The 20,601-nt window shown below is 40.7% G+C and overlaps 3 protein-coding genes across 5 annotated transcripts; 2 read left to right on the top strand and 1 right to left on the bottom strand.

Moving 5' to 3' along the window:
* Positions 1 to 46: 46 nt before the first annotated feature.
* On the bottom strand, positions 47 to 7,554 carry leng9 (leukocyte receptor cluster (LRC) member 9). Of its 3 annotated transcripts, none has more exons than XM_034101894.2 (8): positions 7,468 to 7,554; positions 7,049 to 7,186; positions 3,846 to 3,933; positions 2,888 to 3,006; positions 2,421 to 2,747; positions 2,079 to 2,301; positions 1,510 to 1,633; positions 47 to 1,265 (listed from the first exon to the last, which is right to left on the bottom strand). In XM_034101894.2, exons 2-8 carry the CDS (start codon positions 7,176 to 7,178, stop codon positions 636 to 638), a joined length of 1,641 nt encoding a protein of 546 aa, XP_033957785.1. In that variant the 5' UTR covers positions 7,179 to 7,186; positions 7,468 to 7,554; the 3' UTR covers positions 47 to 635. The 3 variants fall into 3 exon arrangements, with proteins under 3 accessions (XP_033957785.1, XP_033957788.1, XP_033957786.1); XM_034101897.2 differs by lacking the exon at positions 7,468 to 7,554 and adding an exon at positions 7,298 to 7,425; XM_034101895.2 differs by lacking the exon at positions 7,468 to 7,554 and having other exon boundaries at positions 7,049 to 7,274.
* A 174-nt stretch (positions 7,555 to 7,728) lies between these two features.
* On the top strand, positions 7,729 to 14,835 carry flcn (folliculin). Its single transcript, XM_034101893.2, has 12 exons — positions 7,729 to 7,991; positions 8,319 to 8,531; positions 8,676 to 8,822; positions 9,091 to 9,312; positions 9,433 to 9,599; positions 9,697 to 9,788; positions 10,885 to 11,048; positions 11,264 to 11,377; positions 12,217 to 12,340; positions 12,472 to 12,597; positions 14,072 to 14,174; positions 14,252 to 14,835. Exons 2-12 carry the CDS (start codon positions 8,319 to 8,321, stop codon positions 14,457 to 14,459), a joined length of 1,680 nt encoding a protein of 559 aa, XP_033957784.1. The 5' UTR covers positions 7,729 to 7,991; the 3' UTR covers positions 14,460 to 14,835.
* Positions 14,836 to 16,356: 1,521 nt separating this feature from the next.
* On the top strand, positions 16,357 to 20,041 carry LOC117461258 (uncharacterized). The gene is made up of 5 exons (XM_034103068.2): positions 16,357 to 16,924; positions 17,253 to 17,359; positions 17,800 to 17,871; positions 18,175 to 18,321; positions 18,545 to 20,041. Exons 1-5 carry the CDS (start codon positions 16,912 to 16,914, stop codon positions 18,896 to 18,898), a joined length of 693 nt encoding a protein of 230 aa, XP_033958959.1. The 5' UTR covers positions 16,357 to 16,911; the 3' UTR covers positions 18,899 to 20,041.
* The last annotated feature ends 560 nt before the right edge of the window (positions 20,042 to 20,601 follow it).

The following is a 20,601-nucleotide window of genomic DNA, read 5'->3' as shown; positions in this document are numbered from 1 at the left end:
TTAAAATGTTATAATATCCGAGAAATTAAAGCAGCGAGTCGTTGGAGAGGCTACAATGAATTTTATTCATTTTGGTGTACTTTAAATATGTTTCACCTAAAACCAACAAACAAAGAAACAACTCTAAATGATGACATTAAAAATGGATTAAAATAAATGCACCTCTGTTTTAGGGTAATATCCTTCTGTCCAGCCAGCCAGTAAACACTTGTGCTTTCAGCCGGTTCTGGGGGTATTGCATCAGCTTGCAATATGAACAGAACATGTATTATTATTCTGTGCAGACTACATTCATTTCTCATCTTGAAATATGAATAGCCAATGTACAGGACATAGGCCCTTAGTGCATTACAATTAAGCATTCATTAAGTAAAATACATACATTCAAATCATATTATTAAAGAGTAGATTAGTACTTTTTGCATCTTAATAAAGATGAATTTAATTGAACATTAATTAATTGTTTGCTCCCTTTAGCACTTTATATAAATAAGTCCTTCACCAGAATTTCTGCATCTTTTCTGAATAAACATAAAATCTTAAAACACAGACACGAGATTTGGTCGATAAGGCCACATGGCCAGAGGTATTGCACCCATTGTAATAACCTACATGTATTTAGTGCATGTGTTATATCATCGAAGACTAACCGTGCACACGGTCTCATAAAAATCATCTCCTTCTGAAATGCCCATGGAACACAGGTGCAGGGTGTTTATCGGCAGACGGCCAAAATGTAAACCCTTCCCCACCTTCAGGTCCCCCACCCGATCAAACACCCTCTCTCCCTCCTTGCCCTCTACCTTGGCCAGAGTGAGGTGGTATCGTGGGTTGAAGGAGTCCCTGTGGAGCAGCCCCTCCTCCCTGTAGGCCTCCTGCAGGCCGCTGTTCAGCTGCTGGAGGTGGATCTGAGGCTGGGGGCTCAGGTACAGCACCTTCCCGTTGAAGTGCTTCAGCCTCACAGGGAAGGTCAGAGCCACCGGGGGGTTTCGATCAAAATGAGCAAACTTTTTGAGGACCTCTGCAGCGGTGGCTACCTCCGCGGGGCCGGGCAAATTCAGAAGGCACATCGTGACGTGGAGCGTGTTGGCCAACTGCCAGTGAGAGGCCGAGGAGGGCAGGACGGAGGTGATCTCCTCCTGCAGCTGCTGGAAGCCAGACAGGATGGCAGGAGTGTTGGCCCTGAAGGTGATGAAGTGCGTGGGCTTCTTTTTAGGGGGGCGACCACCGTTCTTCTGCTCTCGTTGCTCCAGAGGTGCTGATTTCTGGAAATAGACATTTTTAAAGTAATTTGTTGACTCTCTGAATGAAATCTAGTCCCAGTCGATTTTAAATCAATCAGACGATTCCACGGCTGCTATCTTTCACACAAAACTCACTGTGAAACAATCTGGTTTTATAAAGATCTCTGAAGGCAAGATGATAAATAATATTAAGATTTGAACCGAGAACTGAACTGTAAATGCAAAACATAAAGGTTTATTTCAGGGTGAATTGTGCTGTACCCACCGAAGCATCTTCTTTGCCGTCCGAGCTTTCCTGCCAGTCTGCAACGTCCCCTTCCTCATTCCCCTCTTGTCCGTCTGCTCCGTCTTTTTGGGATAAGGATGATGGGTCTAACGAAGCCTCAGGGCTTAAATCAAAACAAGTGAGTCATATTACTCAAGAGACAGGATGAATCTTGCAACTTTGCTAATAAGATCACATGACATACAGTTGCCATAATGTAAAATCTTATGTCTTATGGACACAGTACAATAACAAATATTTTCTAAATTCATATTAACAAAGCCACACTCACACACATGAGCAAACCAATCCAATCGACCAATTAAGAATAATAGTTTTGTCTATAAAATGAAACCTTGTAACAATTTCCCTCAGTCCAAACATGTCATCTTCAAATGTATCAATGTTGTACAACCAACAGTCTAAAACCCAAATATTATTTTAAAAGCTATAATGTACTATAAAGAAATATATTATTTGATTATGAAAAAGTTTCAGAAAGCTGAGGATGCTCTGAATTGATCACTGTGACCGAGAACATGCTGTAAAAATGCTCTTGAAAATCAGACCTCATTGCAGCCTCCTCCATAACACATGGTGGTGCCTCCTCTCCTGGAGAAGCGTCTCCTCCACACTCTGGAGCTGCTTCTGTTCCAGCAGGGCTGTGGATATGCATCTCACTTTGCTCCTCTTCCTCCTGATGTGTGTTCTCAGTTGGAGTACCCTCCTCTGTTTCACACTCATCCTGCAGGTGCTCCCTGACAGCAGGCGGCGGCTCCTCTGTGTTCACTTCTTGGGAAACAAAAGGCTATATTTGGTAAGTATGAATCCTGTAAAGAAGTCCTGGCTTTTGTAATGTGTCTGCATATCAGTGAGTATCTGGGTGTATGTTAGGTGGGGTCCATCCTTACCCTTTACTTCCTCCACCCCTCCAAAGGGGGGAGCCAGAGATTGGCCGGTGGAGCCGAACACCCGGTCGGTCCTGCTGTGGCGGTCCCAGACGCGGTGCCCTCTGTAGGTGAAGTACTGGATCCTGTGTCGAGGCAGGGCCAGCTCCACGGTGTAGTCGCAGTCGCACGGGTCTGTGTCCCAGTTGAAGTCGTTGAAGGGACGCTCCAGAACACCAAGGAAACGGTCCACGTACCCAACAACAAATTCTGATCCATCCGCCGACTGGTCCCACAGGATCCGAGAGATAACCTCATCGGCGGTGCGCATGCGAGGCTTTTTGTTCACCTCTGCAGGAGAGTAAGATATAAATAACAAAAGCATATCACCGGAAGGGTTACTGGGTATGATTTGATTTGATTTGAACAAAAAACATTAATATATGGACAAAGTATCACGTTGTCACTATCAGATGACATGTGGGAGTAACCTTTTGGCTCATATTTCGGCGTTCTTGTTTTGTTCACTTTCTTCTTGGGGTTTTCCGTCTTCTCCCCTTCCTGTTTGTCATCCTGGTCAGCTGACCCTGAATCATCTCCTGATGGGTTACTAAGATAAGAGAGCAACCAGAGTGGAAAAAATGTCAGAACACACACGGGAAAAATGACAGATGGAGAAAAAAATGCTCTTAGTCTTAATTCCATTTGACACAGATTAACCTTCATGCAGCCTGCTGAACTTTGAACAGCACCCATATTTAGTCATGGCTGCGTATTAGTGCCAGACTGGTGAGCAATATGAGCAGTGATTGACCAATAGAAATAATAAATAAACACAATATACAGTACTTCAATCAATATTCAAAAAGGCACACTTGTAACAAGGGAATAGTATTCTAGAAGGCATTAATGAAATTATAGTACCGCGTATAGCTACCGCAATTTTTAACCTCTTTATTGTTAAATGTATTAAAAATGAATCTGTTGAAAGGAGAAATAAATAAATAAAAACTTTGGAGGAATCTTCTGTATCCAGGTTGAGCAACATTAAAAGGAAAGGTCCACATTATTTTCAACTCTGTCATTACTCAAATGCCCAGAAAAGTGATTTAATTAATTTCTGAAATTGTTGCAGAATTAGGACTTTAGATTTGTTCCTCCATAACTTGAAGGAGGATATTTTTGCCACCCTTATGGGCAAAGAACAAATACAGCTACTAATTATACTTTCAGTGTGCATTTGGGTTTGTGATTATTGTTTAAAATGAATACAATTAGAACCTATCCTTCAACATTCAGGCAGCCATCATTTAACATTCTAGCTACCTTGGTGTTATGATCATGTTTAAACCATTTAGTGTTGCAGTTATTAGAAATAAATGTACATGTGGAGAAAAGTCATCCTTAATCCTGCTGGTAAATTGACTGAAGAAGGAAAAGCAAGCAAACCTGTGAGAGAAACGACATCTGGGGCCGAAATGACACTTCCCCATCAGGAAAAACCGGCACACGTCGACTCTGTTCTCATCTTGCTCTGCTGACCACAGAGGGAAGTAAGCAGGACATTTTGCAACGAGTATCTGTACATAACACCAGCATGTTGAAAGGTTTCTCTCGGGTTAAGAGTAAAGAATTTATAGAAAACATTTCCACAAACATGATCGCAAAACATTTTTAACTCAGCAGCTTGTGGGCCGCAGCAGTGTGAGTAAGAGTCAGGCAGTGGCTCAATAAATTGACTAAGAAAAAAAAGAAAAAAAAGAGAGGAGACAGGAAATGACACCCTGTGAGTTTAAAGCAGTTTCTATTAACCATTCAAATACATATAACAGCGGGATGCTCTCAGATCAGAGTGCTGATGGTAAACTTAAGGCGGCAGGTAGAATAAGTCAAATATATGTATAGTGTATTTTGTGAAAGTCAGACTAAGAGCAGGAAGTAAGCCATCTGTTACTGCACTTTGTGTTCAATATATGTTGAGTTGTTCAAGGTTCTTTATTGTTGTTTTATAGTGTCTCCTATATGAGCCTCTTTGTAGGTGAGATATGTTTGTGTGTGCCAGATTATTTTTAATTGAAACCAGTAGGCTTACAACACCTCATGTTTAAAACTTGGGGCTATAACTATGAACATGCCAGTGGGACTAACAATTGTAGGCTAAAATATTTAAAAAATAGCAGTTACATAAATATCGTACGGTTTGCAGGGGTTATTTGATTAACAACTTTTTTGTTTAGACAATCGGATATAGAGGACATTTAGTTTTGTATCTGGAAAGTCACCTGTAGTCACCTCTTTGCTTAAGAAATTGGATTTATGAATATTTATTTTTCTCAAAAGAATTCTGTAGATTGATCTAATTAAATATTAAAATGCCTGTCATATTCAGTAAATCCACATAATACATTTGACCAAAGTAATATAAAAAGATGGTAGATATGATGATGTTCAATGTACAGACTTTAGGGAAAACAATGACCAAACACCTGAACTCAAATTAAAATACAGAAATGTAGTAGATTCCTTCTGGTGATCTTAAGAAGGTCTAATAAAACAACGATGGGATGAATAAGGGGTTAATCCCCTAGAGTAAACAGGGAGTGGAAAAAAGATATGCACAAAACTATGTTTCCTCTCGAACACACTTGGAAGAGGACAAATGCCAAATATTTGCTCTGCAGTTGCTTATAAACTCAAACACAAACCACACACCCGAGAATGCTATTTCCAAAACTGGATGTGACTCATTCATTCAATCTTTTGATGATGAGCGGTAATATCTGTCTTCCCACTGAGAGATCGCACACTGGCACAGGTTCACAAGTCATGGGAGAACTTAAACAACTTGAGCAGTCTTTAAACTGCTTGGTGTACAAATCAGACTGGAGGTGACTGGGTAACGTAATACTTGAGAAATACTTATTTCCTTGGAAAGTCTGTGTTGGAATCATCCCGGTAGTACACGGTAATTAAGCAGATGTTGGTACTAAATCTCTTTTTTATACCGGATTTGCGGTTCAGTGCCAATACTTGCGGCTCTCTTTTGACTCACTTCCTTGACCCCTGACACATTACCAGCAGTCACCCAGCATGAAATCAAAATGTTTTCGGTCATTCCAGAGAACAGCGAACACATTCAGCTCTGCCTTTGACAGTAAGGGGTTTCAACAACATGATAACATCACATTTACCAGAAATCGAATTGCTTACAGCAACACAGAAAGGTTTCATAGACTGGGGAACATGAGGACACTGTCTATATTTCAGAAAATATGTAACAAAACATTAGCTGCTCACTTTCACATATTACATTTTGTCAGCAATCCAATCCTATTGGCTAGTGATAGTGACAGAATAAAAATCAATACTGAGTTTTGTATAATATAATTTTATAATTATTTGGGTAGTTGTTTAAAGATAAATGGGTAAATATAAATTTCTTTATAAAATAATTAAAGGTCTTGGTCATATTTCATACGACTGTGTAAATTATAGCAAAAAAGTTAATGATTGTGTCCCCACCGTTGATACTAGGATGTGGTTTACCAGTATTATTACATTTGTATTCTTTAAAGTTGGTTATTATGTATAAATATGGATTTGACATTGAAATCTAGTATGTGTCTGTGATGTATGTACCTAATAGATTTACACTGGGTTAATGTGCTAGATATATGTCATAAGACAATAGTAATGGTAATTCCCTTTGACGACGAGAGGGACTGAGACTATAAGGCCTTAAAGGGGATCCTTACTTCCTGAGAGTATTGGAAAAAGTAACCCTTAACACAAAGCTGACTACTGATAACATATCAGCTCTAATGTTTGTGCTGCAGTGTTTGTGATAAAAGATTCACCCTGAGTAGTCATGTCGAAAGACATAGGTGTTTTGGTCGTCAGTCCCCACAGCTTCATCAAACTCAAACTGAGGAGAACAGAGAGGCAGAGCCTCCAGCCAGCAGCTCAGCTGAATACATGGAAACAGAAGCTGATGGAAAGTCCCAGTATGTCTTATATACTACGATAACTTGACTGTTTGTGATAAAAAATGTTTGGTCCAAGTAAAGAGAGGACTGTGGAGGACCAGAACCGGCAACATTTACAACCAGAGACCGAGGAGGTTTCCATATTGGGTTATATATTAAAACGAAAGTTAGTATAATGAAATATAAATTTTTAGAATCCACAATTTAAAATGCATGATATGTCACGAAGCTCTATACTTATATACTAAATGTACACGGAGGTGTGTGGCGCAGTGGATAGAGCGTTGGTGTTTGGATCAAGGGAGCACAGGTCCAAACCCCACTGCAGTCAGCATGTCGTTGTGTCCCTGAGACACTTCATCCTAAATTGCTCCTGTGGGGATTGCCCACATTATTGAGTATGTAAGTCACTTTGGATAAAAGCGTCTAACATGTAATGTAATAATGTAATGTGCATGATATGACATGTCTGTTCAGCTCTCCTGTACATTTGTGTTCCACTGCACACAAATTACAACAATAAAGTATTAAAATAAAAAGAATCAGACTGAGTTTGGTAAATGACCAGCAGGTATATCAGTCTCTTTAATGTGTGACTCACCTGTATGTCATGTCTTAAATGAAGTAAACAACAACAATCAGTGTCTGTGTATCAGGAGGATTTACCTGCTCGGGCTCTTAAGGTGTCTTTTCCACAGTTAGGGGGAACCCCTGCCTCCTCACTGGGTGTTTCTGTCAGGGGGGTCCCCTCCTCTGCCTGCTCCTCTGGTGGTCCTCCTAATCCGTCTGATGCCATGATCAAACCTGTGATTTAAAAGGAAATGTTACTTCAAAAAGGTCTGCTATGTCACTGTGGTGTTTGCTGCTATACTTGTTTGAGCTGACAATGAATTACTTGAAGTAAACCGGACACACCTAATTCTAAAATAACAACTCAGGCAATGAGGAAGTGATTGTCTAGCGTTTTTTTTTTTTAAAGGAACTGTTTGAATTCAACAACTCATTGAGATAAAACTTGTTCAGATATAAACAAACAAGATAGACATGTCTCTAAAGATCCCCAAGCAAATATTAAACATACTAACCGAAGGAGCTCGCGATGCTTATTTTAACCGCCCTTTGACCCTGAGTTTGTTATCGCACACTGAATCATGGGAAATGTAGTTTTTGTGTTTTCAGTCTAAAAAAAGCCTCTATAAATACATTACATAACTTGTTATCTTTGCGCATACACATGTTGTTTAAAGGCCTTCTTATCGCTTTAAAAAATAATCGAAACATTTCGACTTCACGGGTAAAATTGAGAAACAGCTCGCGCAGCCAACTGCCATGCGTCACTTGTACTCGAGCGCATGACTGCGGCGTCATGTGACCGGCTGTGTTGTTGTCAGCAGCTGCACACAGGAGGAAAACACCACGAGAAAAGTGTCCAAAACCTTAATATGACACTCTGGGAATCATGGATTTTTGCAAAACGGACTAAGTGAATATCTGATGTTTTAATATGTCGCCTTTTACATAACCAAACGCGGTTATGACGTTGTGAACAATGAATGTCCCTTCGTGAAGTACCATTGAGTCAATTGTTGAACTTGTAGCTGTGCTGAAGGTAAGACATCTGATATCAGCTGTAATTACCTGTGTGTTAACCATACTGCAACCTATTAATGCCATTTAGATTCAGAATATTTTATTGTCCATTACATTTTATGGAAATGTGTCTTTGGCACTGGCAAAGATACAATATCAGTCACCATACACAGTTCAACATATAATTCATACACACATAAAGAGGGAAATTGCATTGGTTTGTTCTTCCACTGGCTTAAGTCCATTAACACATCAGTTGTATTTTAATGGTCAATGTTATGCATTGAAATGCTTACTCAAACATAATAGTACAAAATACTTTTCATAACTCTTATGTCCATTTCAGATGAATGCTCTGGTTGCTCTCTGTCACTTCTGTGAGCTCCATGGCCCTCGGACGTTGTTTTGCACCGAGGCACTGCATCCTCCATCCCCATCCCCTTCATCCCTTGCAGGTACCGCGGGTCCCGGCGACAGAGACCGAGATGGGGACCGGGAAGGTGAAGGGCTGACCATGAGGGCCAACAGCTCTGCCACACAGAGAGGAGAAATGTGTGAGGTGAGGAGAGAAGCTGTTACAATCCATTGTTCTCCCTACCTGTCTTCTGCACAAAAACACTCTTAACTATGACTTTCTCGTATGCTGGCGAGTTCTGTCAAATCCATCTCAAAGTAAACATTTTCCTCTCTCATTGGCTCATAGGGATGTCGATCTCTTCCTGCATCTCACCCGGGTTTTGTAAGCATTGATGATGAAACAGGTATACGCTTCCTGAGCCACCAGCATCCCAGACAGCCACAGCTATTCAGCGTTGTCCGCCAGGCCTGCGTACGCAGCCTCAGCTGTGAGGTGTGTGTGTGTGTGTGTGTGTGTGTGTGTGTGTGTGTGTGTGTGTGTGTGTGTGTGTGTGTGTGTGTGTGTGTGTGTGGTGTGTGTGTGTGTGTGTGTGTGTGTGTGTGTGTGTGTGTGTGTGTGTGTGTGTGTGTGTGTGTGTGTGTGTGTGTGTGTGTGTGTGTGTGTGTGTGTGTGTGTGTGTGTGTGTGTGTCACACATCTCATGCGTTAAATAAACTTCTCTCTTTACATTTACTTCTACCTATATTTCTCTGTTTTACCAGGTGTGTCCCGGCCGTGAAGGACCAATTTTCTTTGGAGATGAGCAACATGGTTTTGTTTTTTCACACACCTTCTTTATCAAAGACAGCCTGGCCAGGGGCTTCCAGCGCTGGTACAGTATTGTCATGGTAGCAATGGACAGGATCTACCTTATCAACTCCTGGCCTTTCCTGTTATGCCACCTCAGACTCACTATACAGAGCCTGCAAAGCACAGCCCTCAAGGTAGGTTGCACACATCGACACACCATGCATAATTCAGATAACTCAAATAGAATGATAAAGTTCTTGATTGGTGCAAATCTATTATGGCGCCTAATGTCTTGGTACTGTTCTCTCCATCAGGTGTTCGATATTGAACAGGGAGTGTGTCCCCAGCGATCGGTGAGGATGAACAGTGTCTTTTCCCCTGCAGTGTTTCCACACCAAAGGAGTGGCAACGCAGCCCGGTCTCTAACTTCTCTTACCCAGCATCCCAACCTGTGGGCCAGCCTGCACTCCTCCTTCAGCTGGTGAGTCAACGTCCAGTCAGCCCTGCTGAGACAAACAGGCTGTGGTCTGTAATGGCTCACCTAGAGATGTGGATTTGTGTTTTCACATTGTCTCCAGGCTGCTGAAGGCATGTGGAAGTCGTCTGACAGAGAAGCTGCTGGAGGGAGCGCCCACTGAGGACACACTGGTACTCATAGAGAGACAGTCAGGTAGTCACATTATGACATCTTACAGTGATACAAAATGTGTAGTTTATTCTGCAAATATAATCATTGTTTAACTAGATACTAAATAGTGATGGCCCCTTCCCCTTGTTCTACCCCCATAGTTCAGACCACGCCCATCTTTCTTAACTTCGTAGCAAAAGGGTTGACTAGTAGAATATGATATGTAAGAACTTAAACAAAAAAACTTTTATTTATTTTAATGTGCAATCTGTTTCGGAATTTGTAAATATTAATACATTTCTAGTACTACAATCTGTTGATGCCCTAAACTGGGTAAAAGTTGAAGTTAAAAAACAAAGTCTGGTGATACAAAAACGTTATTGGAAGATTATTTCCCTTGGAAATGCTTCAACATGTCCTGCCTTCCAGGCAAGGTTTGGCTTCTTGCTGGAGGATGTTATCAGCCGATTTCATGCGTTTGCACAATGGTTTGATCATCAGTCTGAACAGTCTCCTGGGATTTACTGGGTCAGTTTAGTGCGGAGACACTGGCCGGAAAACAGTGTTATTCACTGAGCCATTGTAGTCCAACACACTGCTTTTACAGAAAGTGTTTACTACATTTTTAGTCAAGATTTAGAAAGTGCTTAAAAGATTAAAAGAGGTATTTCCGGGGCCAGTGTGGCCCTTTGATTGTGGAATTTTAATACCCTTTTCCTTTTAGAATAATATTTTAATATTCATTTAAAAAATGTCTGAAGCACTTGTCAAAATCACAGATAACAAGTGATGAATACATACACAGTAAAAACCACATAAAAAAATGCTATAACCAATATAAAAGCAACACAAATAAAAATGGCAATTTGTAGAAATAGGTTTTTAAAGTTGTTGTTTTTTAAAGTTTACATGCTCAGTCACCGGATAATTCAGGAAATGAGTCATAGATAACAGTTGAGATGTAAAGAGCTGATTTCAGTTCGGAAATGGTGTCATGTGCACATCACACTCTATATAAGGAGCGTGATGTATAACAGACCAACAACATTTCCAGTGGAATTTCCCCACTTTGGTAATGACCTTGGAAACATTTGATCATCACTATTAATGTTCTAATGTCATTTTCTGTTTCCAAAAGAGCAAGAGGAGGAAATGAGCTGCTGGGAGGGAGCAGAAGGAGGCGATTCTACATCACAGCGGCACCAATCAGAGAGCAAGCTGGGCCTCGACTTCCTGTGCGATGATGCAAAGTTAAATGAACTACCAGGGCCGAAATTCAGGTCCCTGAGGCATTTGAGACAGGTACACTTTTAGGTACTTTTACAGCGTGTCATTTTGTCTGCAGAAAACTGAAAAAGAACATGAAGGGAAAAGGTTATTGTCTCCTCTCCTTTTGATGAGGCAGAGCGTTTCCAACAGTTTTTTCAAGAATGTATAGTTTCATGGCTTCATATTTACTTTAGTTCACATAAGGTTTCTGTGAACTGTTGAACATTACAGTTTGATTTGCTCCGCAGGTCCTCGGGGTTGCTGAGTTTCGTCAGCTAGTGTGGCACGTGCTCATGGGAAATCAGGTCGTATGGAGAGGTGCTGACCCCGGGCTCATCCAGTCTGCCTTCACAGTGCTCAAGGTAGTTCACTCTGCTGCGGCACTCCACTCTTCCTCGTTAGTGTCATAATGATGTGGGTAAATATGAATTAGGACAAGTGATAACTCCTTTGAGGGTCCCCATTAGGTGAGCCCTTGTAAAAGTTAAATGCTGGGTAGTTTTACACAATTATAACTCTTACAATTATTTAACACTTCAGTTTATTTTTATTAAGATGAATTAGTCAGAGTGAAAAATGCTGAATTGAGAAGATTAATAACCTTTTAAGTCGCCATATTTGATGTGATATGAAGTGATAGTAATGGATTAAGTTTCAGTTAGTTTCTCCACAAATATATATCAAATTCCTGCCTGAAGTGATGATATTAGTGAAGCTATCATTGCACGCCTTGAAATCTCATTTGCCCGTACACGCTTTGCCTACCTCTCCATGCAAAATACACAAACGAGACTGAGCATGTAACCGCTTTGATTACACAATTAGTGTTTCTTATCCGCTGTGGGAAAAAAAATGTGTGATCATTTTGAAAATTGTTTTGTAAATTGTTACAATTACAATGTTGGAAGTCTCCTACTACTTCCTATGTCTGTTCACAGCAGACATTACGAGTTGTAGGAAAGCACAATTGTGACTAATAAAGGTAACAATGATTCAGTTCTACCAGAGTGCCCTAGTGAACCACGACTGTACGACATTGAGGCAGCATGAATATCTCCTGAAACTGAAGCAGCTAAATTAAATTCCGTGATCATTTGCATTATTATTTAAAACTGTGCTTTTCCATGTCAAAATATCAACAGAATAACTGAGTGGATGAGTGCATGTTTATAATGTGATTCTCTGTCCTGTTTCCCATCAGTCTTTGCTCCCAGTAGGCTGTGTGTGCTCGGTGCCATACAGTGCTCAGTATGAAGAGGCCTACAAATGCAACTTTCTGGGTCTCAGCCCAGATGTGCATATTCCTACGCACGTCAGCTCTTCAGGTACCAGAGCCTCTGTGGATTTACACTGTAGATGACTCAACATTACCTTTAGGATCTGCTGTTAGAGGCTTTAGGCTTGTCCAAGCAAGTCATCTTATGTTGACTTAACCTTTGCTTTGTTTGTGACGCAGACTTTTCAGTGCTAGTGGATGTCAGCATAGAGAGAAATGGGCGGATCTGTGCAGTGGGTGAATACGATATCTCCGCACTCTATCAGTTCACCATCAGCAGTGCCAACACACAGCCCACAGACAGGGGTGAGCATCGGGCACACCTGAAGTTATAAATGTTGGAAATAACATTTATTGTAGTACTGTACAATTTTAAGGGACTTGTACTTTCCCCTCTGTGCCATCTCAAAATTATACTTAACTAAATTTCAGAGGGAATATTGTACTTATTGTAACAATTTTACAGCTATTATTAACTTCAAAATGTTTGATTTTTACAGACAAAACGTATAAAGAACATGTCAAATATGATTGTTTTTATGTAGATCAGTACAACTGAAAGACTGTTTATTTGAACCTTTTTAAGATAAACATCTTATCATTATTTGGGTATAATCTTAAATTCATAATACACACTGTGAAAGTTATGTATATGTAATGCAAAAATAGAGGAATTATTAAGACATGTCCCGTTTCAGGATATGGCTCTGCATTAAAAGGTGATGTGTTCTTTGGCCCACAGCCTATCTTTACACCTGCTTTCATTCAATACTGTTTTATCAGCAAGTTCTTGAGATTAGCTGGACAAAAGGGAGTTATTTAAGTTGGCAGGAAGCATGTTTCGACCAACTTTGAAAAGTGGTTGTACTTAAAGGTCCCATGTAATGGCCATTTCCACTGATCATAATTCCATTGTTGAGGTATACTAGAAGAGATTTATATTGTGCAATGTTCCAAACTCACATTGGTTTCTCATACAGCATCTCTGTATAGTATGTGTATTCACTCTCTGTCCTAAACGGCTTGTTGGAGCTCCTGCCCCCCCTCCCTGTGAGCCCAGTGGCCGTCTGCGAGACACAACAAAACCCAGCCCGAGCACACACACACACCCGGAGCCTGGCTGGGAGTTTGTGTGTGTGCTCACACAGACTCGCCGCATCCTGCCGTCTCAGGCTGAGAAATCCGCGGAGCTGTAGCTGAGAAAAGATTGTGTGTGTGTGTGTGTGTGTGTGTGTGTGTGTGTGTGTGTGTGTGTGTGTGTGTGTGTGTGTGTGTGTGTGTGTGTGTGTGTGTGTGTGTGTGTGTGTGTGTGTGTGTGTGTGTGTGTGTGTGTGTGTGTGTGTGTGTGTGTGTGTGTGTGTGTGTGTGTGTGTGTGTGTGTGTGTGTGTGTGTGTGTGTGTGTGTGTGTGTGTGTGTGTGTGTGTGTGTGTGTGTGTGTGTGTGTGTGTGTGAGAGAGAGAGTGTGAGGAGGTCCTAACGTAACGGCTCCGCAGACATAACGTAACGGCTCCGCGGATTACGTTACGTCACTGTACCCAGGAAGAAAAAGAGAAATCTCCAACGAGGCGTTCTGTGTCAGCATAGACAGGTCTTTTCTGTGTTAGTTTTACTCGCTACAGGGTGTACTTTGAGGGTTTGTGACTTTACAGACCGTTTACATGCATAAAAACTACATAACACACAAGGGGACGGGTAATAACCAGAAAAGCATGACATGGGACCTTTAAGACTAACAACCATATGATGACATTTCAAACCATTTTGTCCTCTTTTTTCCAGGTCCCACGTTACTGAACAAGCTTGAGGTGGCTCTGTCTAATGAGAACTTGTCTGTGGACGTCGTGTCTCACTGCCTGCTGTGTCTGAAGGAAGAGTGGATGAAGTGAGTAGCATCCATTTACTTTAACAGACCACCACCAGGGTTTGAGTGCGATTCTCATAGTCGATTCTATCTTTCAGTAAAGTCAAAGTGCTGTTCAAGTTCTCCAAAGTGGACGGACGAGGGAGGGAGGACACACAGAAGGTTCTGGCCCTGCTTGGCGCCACAGGGACGGGCGAGGAGGACAACGTCAGGCTGCTCAAGTTCTGGATGACTGGACTCAGCAAAACCTACAAGAGTCATTTAATGACAGCCGTCCGAGGAGGGGAGAGGAGCCCCAGCCAGTGACAAAGAGAGGGTGGAGGAGGTAGAGGGGGTGAAATAAAGGGAGCTGAAAAGAGGGGGAAATACTAATGAAGGGAAAGCGAAAGCTGCTATCCATTCATCGTCAGTTTTGTGAACTGTTTGGGATTTCAGTAGATGAAAGACTAATGTGATTGGGTCACCAACCTGTTTTTCTCATTCATTCTTGCTTTTCAAAGTAATGGGTATTCTACTGTTCCTAACCCTGATTGTTATCCTACACAGATTAACACGTTTGGTCAGTTTAAATAATATATGAGTTTGTCAAAGGGAATTATTGTAGATGAAGTAACTTATTACAAACAGACTTTGCACTTTGTTTACTCTTTTTCTGATAAAATAAAATGAATATGAACAGTCACTCTCACATCCTTTTTTTTATTGGCTCCATCTTGTGGTGAACAGGAAGAATAAATAGGGAGTGGATTGGGGGGGCAGCATTTTTCTCAGCAAGCTCCCACTCGCTTGATCGAATGGCTGTCAGCCAACATACCCCAAGTGGTGTAAGACAACACTGTTAAGGTTTTTGGTGTCCTGAAATGTACAATGTGGTTGCATAACACGGCCTCGCTCCAGTACGGACGACCACATCAGCAGGATTTTGGCTTCCTAATGAGCCATTTGCACACTGAGCCACTAAAAAGCTTTTCATCCCAAAGTTATTTGAGCCTGTTGCTTTGCTGAAGCTTGCAGACTTCACTCAATAAAAATCAGCCACATACGGCTTTGTTTAAATTGGAGGGGGATGTTTGTTTTTAATGCATACCTTTCTAGCAATTGTGTCGAAACAAATACGGTAATTCAAGTTTTAGTCAAAATTACAAAGAAAGGTGTCTGAATATCAGGATTGAGTAGCTTTCTTTGTAAAAATGAATGTACTTCTGAACAATGCTAGTGTGCTACTGTGTCCTAATAGAGTTTAACTGTTATTGTTTATGCTGTTCTCTGACTCAACGCAAATCTGGATTTAATTCTGCCGGTTTCACTAAAATAAGCAAAAACATCATTTGCAATGGCCGCACAAATTAGTCACATATTTACTTCCCTCAGTATGCAAGCAATGTATGAAACAGGAAGGCGGCACAGCGACTGGATATTTATACCGTACATAAAACACATAGTATATGTGAAGAGGTTTTGAGTTGATGATACCTCTGGGAGTGTTAATGCTTAGCTTGCGGTGAAGCTGCTGTTCTCTAGTTTCCATTTCCTCTCAATAGTGATGGGACTTGGAGAAACTTGGTTTTGGCTTGTGTTCAAAAAAGGACACACAGAAGAACAATTCCTCTTTGACATGAAGAAACATCTGCTAACTTCTTTCCTTTCTTTACTAATTAACTCCTCTCCTAGAAAATGAACAGAATACCAAAATAACATGATGCTTCACACAACCTGAGGGGACAGAAGATCAACACTTTACGGACAGGATGATGACAGCTGTGCACAATATTAGATTATCAGACGTCACAAACACACAAGACACCTCTGTGGAACCCATTTTAACAGAAATTACTTCAGAAAAGCTGTCACAAATAGAATGACTTGCATTTTCTGGTGATGCAGTGTTGCAATCCTTTTTTTTCTTCCCAAGAACTTGATTCCTGATTTATAGAAAAAACAGATCATGTGATGATTAAACAGAATGATATTGCACACTGACTCTGGAGGGATAAAGACCAGGGGATCCAAAGGCTCAGAGGTGTGGGGGAGAGTCCAAATGAAAAACATACGCTCCAATTGCATGACTAAGCCTCCTTGGGCCCGGTCTGAAGGGGGAGGATGGGGGTAAGAGGGTGGGTGTCAGGGAATGTGGGGAGCAGGGGGGAGGGGCCGGGTCAGTCAATAGTGAGGTAAAACGTGTGGCGGTGGGAGGGGCCGAGACTTAAAGGGAGCAGACAAGCAATCCAGTAGAGCACTTTCACTTTGAGCGAGTGAGGACACAGAGTGGCCAGAGGGAGAGATAGACAAGAGCAGGCCAGTGTCTCTCCCGCTTTATCCATTAACCAGTTTCGAGGGAGAGGGGAGTGGTTCAAATTGGGCTGTTCAAGAAGATTCTAGGTCAGTAGTGAGAGGGTGAAAGGGAAAGAGATATAGTAAAAAACAAACAAAAGATTACATAGGAAAAGGCTGCAGCAACTCAGGCTTAAGTGGAAAAATCCAAAGTGAGAGAGCGGGATGGCGTGAGAAGATAAATTAGGTATTTATTGGAAAGTACCAAAAGGACTCCAAAGGAAGGAATGTATAAGGGATGTCAACAAGAAGACTACATATCAGACGGTGAAGGAGAACACACAGCAGCGCACTCTGTGTCAAAGACCTGAAGAAACCACAGAGGAGGAAATTTTGCCTTTCACAGACTGACACCGAAACACGTCTGCAGAGAGATTGCCCTCAACAAGAGAAATGGAGAAGTGTCCATTCTTAGAAAGATAAAAGGATGTCACTGCCAGGTGAGAGACAAGAATTAACTGTGTTTTGGTGCTTTTTGAAAACTTTTCCTATAGTATGTAGGTAAAAAAAAGTTGAATGCTATAACTGGTTGTTTTATAGTCATGCTTAATCAGTCAAAAACGGATTTTCTGTGTCACTTTGTGTTGTTATAGCATTTCCGGGGTATTCATTTATTTAAAAACATGCCAAGTATCATTTTGTTGAATTGAGGCAGGATATGAGGTATTGCTTTTTACTGGACATGCAGTGTTGAACAAGCTACAAACCACAGAAAGTTTCCATCAATTATCTGAATGTCTCTTTTCTTCTTACTCATGCCTCTCACAGTTTTGCTGTTGCTATCACTCTTGACTGTCCGATGTGGTGGATGTGACTTTGACAGGGAAGGTGTGAAAAATATTAAAAGGACAATCGACTCTAATCCGACTGGATTTGTAAGTTAAGAACTTTTTACTTTGTTCATGATTTGATGTAGTCAAACATCTTCTCTGTAGGAATGATATCTTTGCTTACCAGATGTTTATATCCTTTAAGGAAAAAACATTTATATTGACTTTCTTCTATCAGGTGGTAAAAAGAGGTGGTCAAAGGTGAAGATTTCTCTGAAATGAATGAGAATAATCAACTCTCCCTTGTTATCTGATAACCTTTAGCTATCGGACAGGAAACAGTTTTTATGACTGATATGCGTAGCTCTACAAAGTGAAAGAAATCAAAACAGAATGTAGTTTCCCCTTAGGGGTTAGTTAAGTTGTTTTCTAAATTAATAAAACGTTACTATAGTCCAGTAATCACTTAAGTTAAAATGTGTAAATTATTCAATCATTTGTGGGTGTTTTTCTTATGTTTTCTATGCTTTTGTTCTATCTTCCAGCGGACAGTATTCCCTAAGGATTACTATGTAGTGCACCGCTACGCAAAAAGAATGCTCTGCGACAGGGATCCGGTGAGTTTCTTATCACATCAAAAAGGGGAAGTGGTGTCTCATGTGCAAATAATGTCGTACATCTTACAGTCTTTCAGCCGTTCGGGCTCTTTGACAGGATAATAATTAGCTTTAACCTCCTCTTCAGTTACAATAACAGGCCTTGTAAATGCTCAGTTTAGCAAGAAAAGTGTTGTGCCATGTATCCTTGAGCCTCACTTATAATTAAGCAACTGATGTGGTTCTTGTGGTGATTTGTCACATGTTTTTTGCACACTAAACCTGACGTTGGGGTTGTTGTGTTGCTCTTTCTTTCCCTGGCAGTGTTGTGTGTTCCCTGCTGCAGTCGTCCTGCTTGAATCATGGCATGTGCTTCTCGGAAACCTCTGGGATGAGCACCTTAATCACTCCTTAATCCTGGATCTAAAGCTGACCCTGGGTAAAATTATAAGTAGCAACAAAAATACAGAGGTAGGGTTTACTTTCAAACATATACCATAATAATGTCTTATTATACAGCTTGCTTGCTTACTTAAAAAAGTAATTGTGATTGCTTGCTACATTCATATTTAAATCTTTGTTTCAAACATAAATGTATGTAAAAGTAAAGTAATAAGAATTAAGCTCCTGAGATCATATGATTGTCTCTTCTATTATTCAAAATATTTACTTGTGCCTTGTTTCCTCGTCTCAGAGGTTCCAGGAGGAGACGGACCTGGCCCAGTTCTCCCCACTATCTTCCTCTCCTGAAGAACTTCTGAAGCTAACGTCAGAACTCCTCACTCGATGGCTCGATGTCGCCTGCCTACCGCAAATTAAAACCTGCACCTTGCCCACCTTGCCCCCCCCTCTAGAGAGGAAGGACTACGGCCCGTCGAGGGCCAGACTCTTGACTACTCGAGCTCTCAGCAGTGAGGAGGAGGGGAAGTCTGGGAAGATGATAGACAATATGCAGCCTGCGTCCAGCGGTGCTCCTCCGACCCTGTCCTATGCTACCTCTCTCTGGAGCACCTTGCTATTCAGACTGTACTGGTGGTTGTTGCCATAGTTACTCCAAGGATCTTCTTTTTTTTGATGATGCACACAAAATGCAAGACATTTCCTGGCACTGAATGTTTGTTTTTCTTATACTTGCGTCTTTGTGTTTTAATGCAGCAAGCTTTGTTAATATGATGTGACATGCACCGGTTGTATTTAATGTCCAAAGTTAGTCACGTAGCCGAGCAACACTTTTCTTTAACAACTGATATCACAGATATAACCATATAGCCATCCTCTCTCTCGAGCAAAGCCACAAGCTCCAGCTAGCTATGCTCTACATGCTAACCAGAGACAAATGCTGCAGGTCTCCCTTGAAAAAGAGATCTATGATCTCAATGGGACCAATCTGGTTAAATAAAGGAGAAAAAAAAAAAAAATGCTGAGCAAGCCAATGCGCGCAAGCCATCGTCTATTGATGTGGAATTCATCACTGTTTACAATGAATGTTATGTAAATGTAAGATATTACAGTTTATGGGCGTTTTACTTTTGTACATAATTGTAAATTAAAGACATTTAGATATATATATACATTGTTAGTTTTTGATATATTATCCCATGTTTAAGCTATATTTATTGTGGTCTGTGCTGTTTGTCATCATTAACTAAATAATAACCAAGTATATATAATCAAGTAATGCACAACGTTTAGGTACTTGTACATACTTTACTGGATTATTTTTAATTGATGTTACTTTTTACTTCTATTCTTCAACATTTTAAAGGGAAATATTTGGCTTTTTTAACCACTCCATTTATCGGACAGCTATAGATAAGTCTTTCAAATGAGCTCAAACAGCAAAGAGCTGACACTTTCAATGCATCAACAATACAGAGAGCATTTTTCTGCATATATTCTTTTCGTTTTTAATTTATTTTACAAGTAAAGCTTACATAAATACTTTTGAATGTATGTTTGAATTAGTCATTTCCCTTTGTGGCATTGCTATATTTGTCTAAGTAAAAGATCTGTTTGTCAGTAAAACACTTAGACATTATTTCTATCCGTTCGGCTTAAACAGATTCTATTTTGTTTATGATGTTGCATTCCAGATGCATGACATAGTCGTTGTGTTATGATTCATGTGAGCTCAACCTTAACTGACGGCTCTTATTAAAAGTGATTCCCAGAAGGCAATAGCTTTACAACATTTTTAATTCTCAGAATTTTTTTTGCAGAGGAGTTGCAGATGAGGGAGGAATGCACTCTGGATCCAACAGGACTTAAGAGATGTTCTGAAGGACTCCTGTCAGGATTTACATGAGAAATAATAAGTCCACCATTTGGTGCTCGCACTTGCCCCTGCTTGTACACACCCACGCATGTATATTGTTCACCACTGTTGTCACAAGATCCTTCTTGTAGTTTCCTAATCCTTAAAATACAGAGGTATGTGGGAACAAGCTCTTGGCCTGCACCCCAAGTTTTCGACAAACTTTTTTTTCCCTCTAAATTAATGTCACATTTGGAAAGAATGAGGAGAATGTACAACAGCATGAATGCAGATTAAAAACCATTAGATCATCATAGTGCTCGAAAGTCAACCATTTTGGACACGTCATGAAAGTAAATCAAGCCAAAGGCTGTGTTCTGTTCTTTTGGACTGTTAAACTTACTGGCAAATACTCATGCAACTAACAACAAAAACAAGAACAAGTCCAGCCAACTTTAAGAATAAATAATTGGACAAGTTGTTTTAATAACTAGGCT

The sequence above is a fragment of the Pseudochaenichthys georgianus genome, chromosome 16 (genome assembly GCF_902827115.2).
Source record: "Pseudochaenichthys georgianus chromosome 16, fPseGeo1.2, whole genome shotgun sequence".
Lineage (NCBI taxonomy): Eukaryota > Metazoa > Chordata > Actinopteri > Perciformes > Channichthyidae > Pseudochaenichthys > Pseudochaenichthys georgianus.
This window is presented reverse-complemented; position numbering and strand designations above follow the sequence as displayed.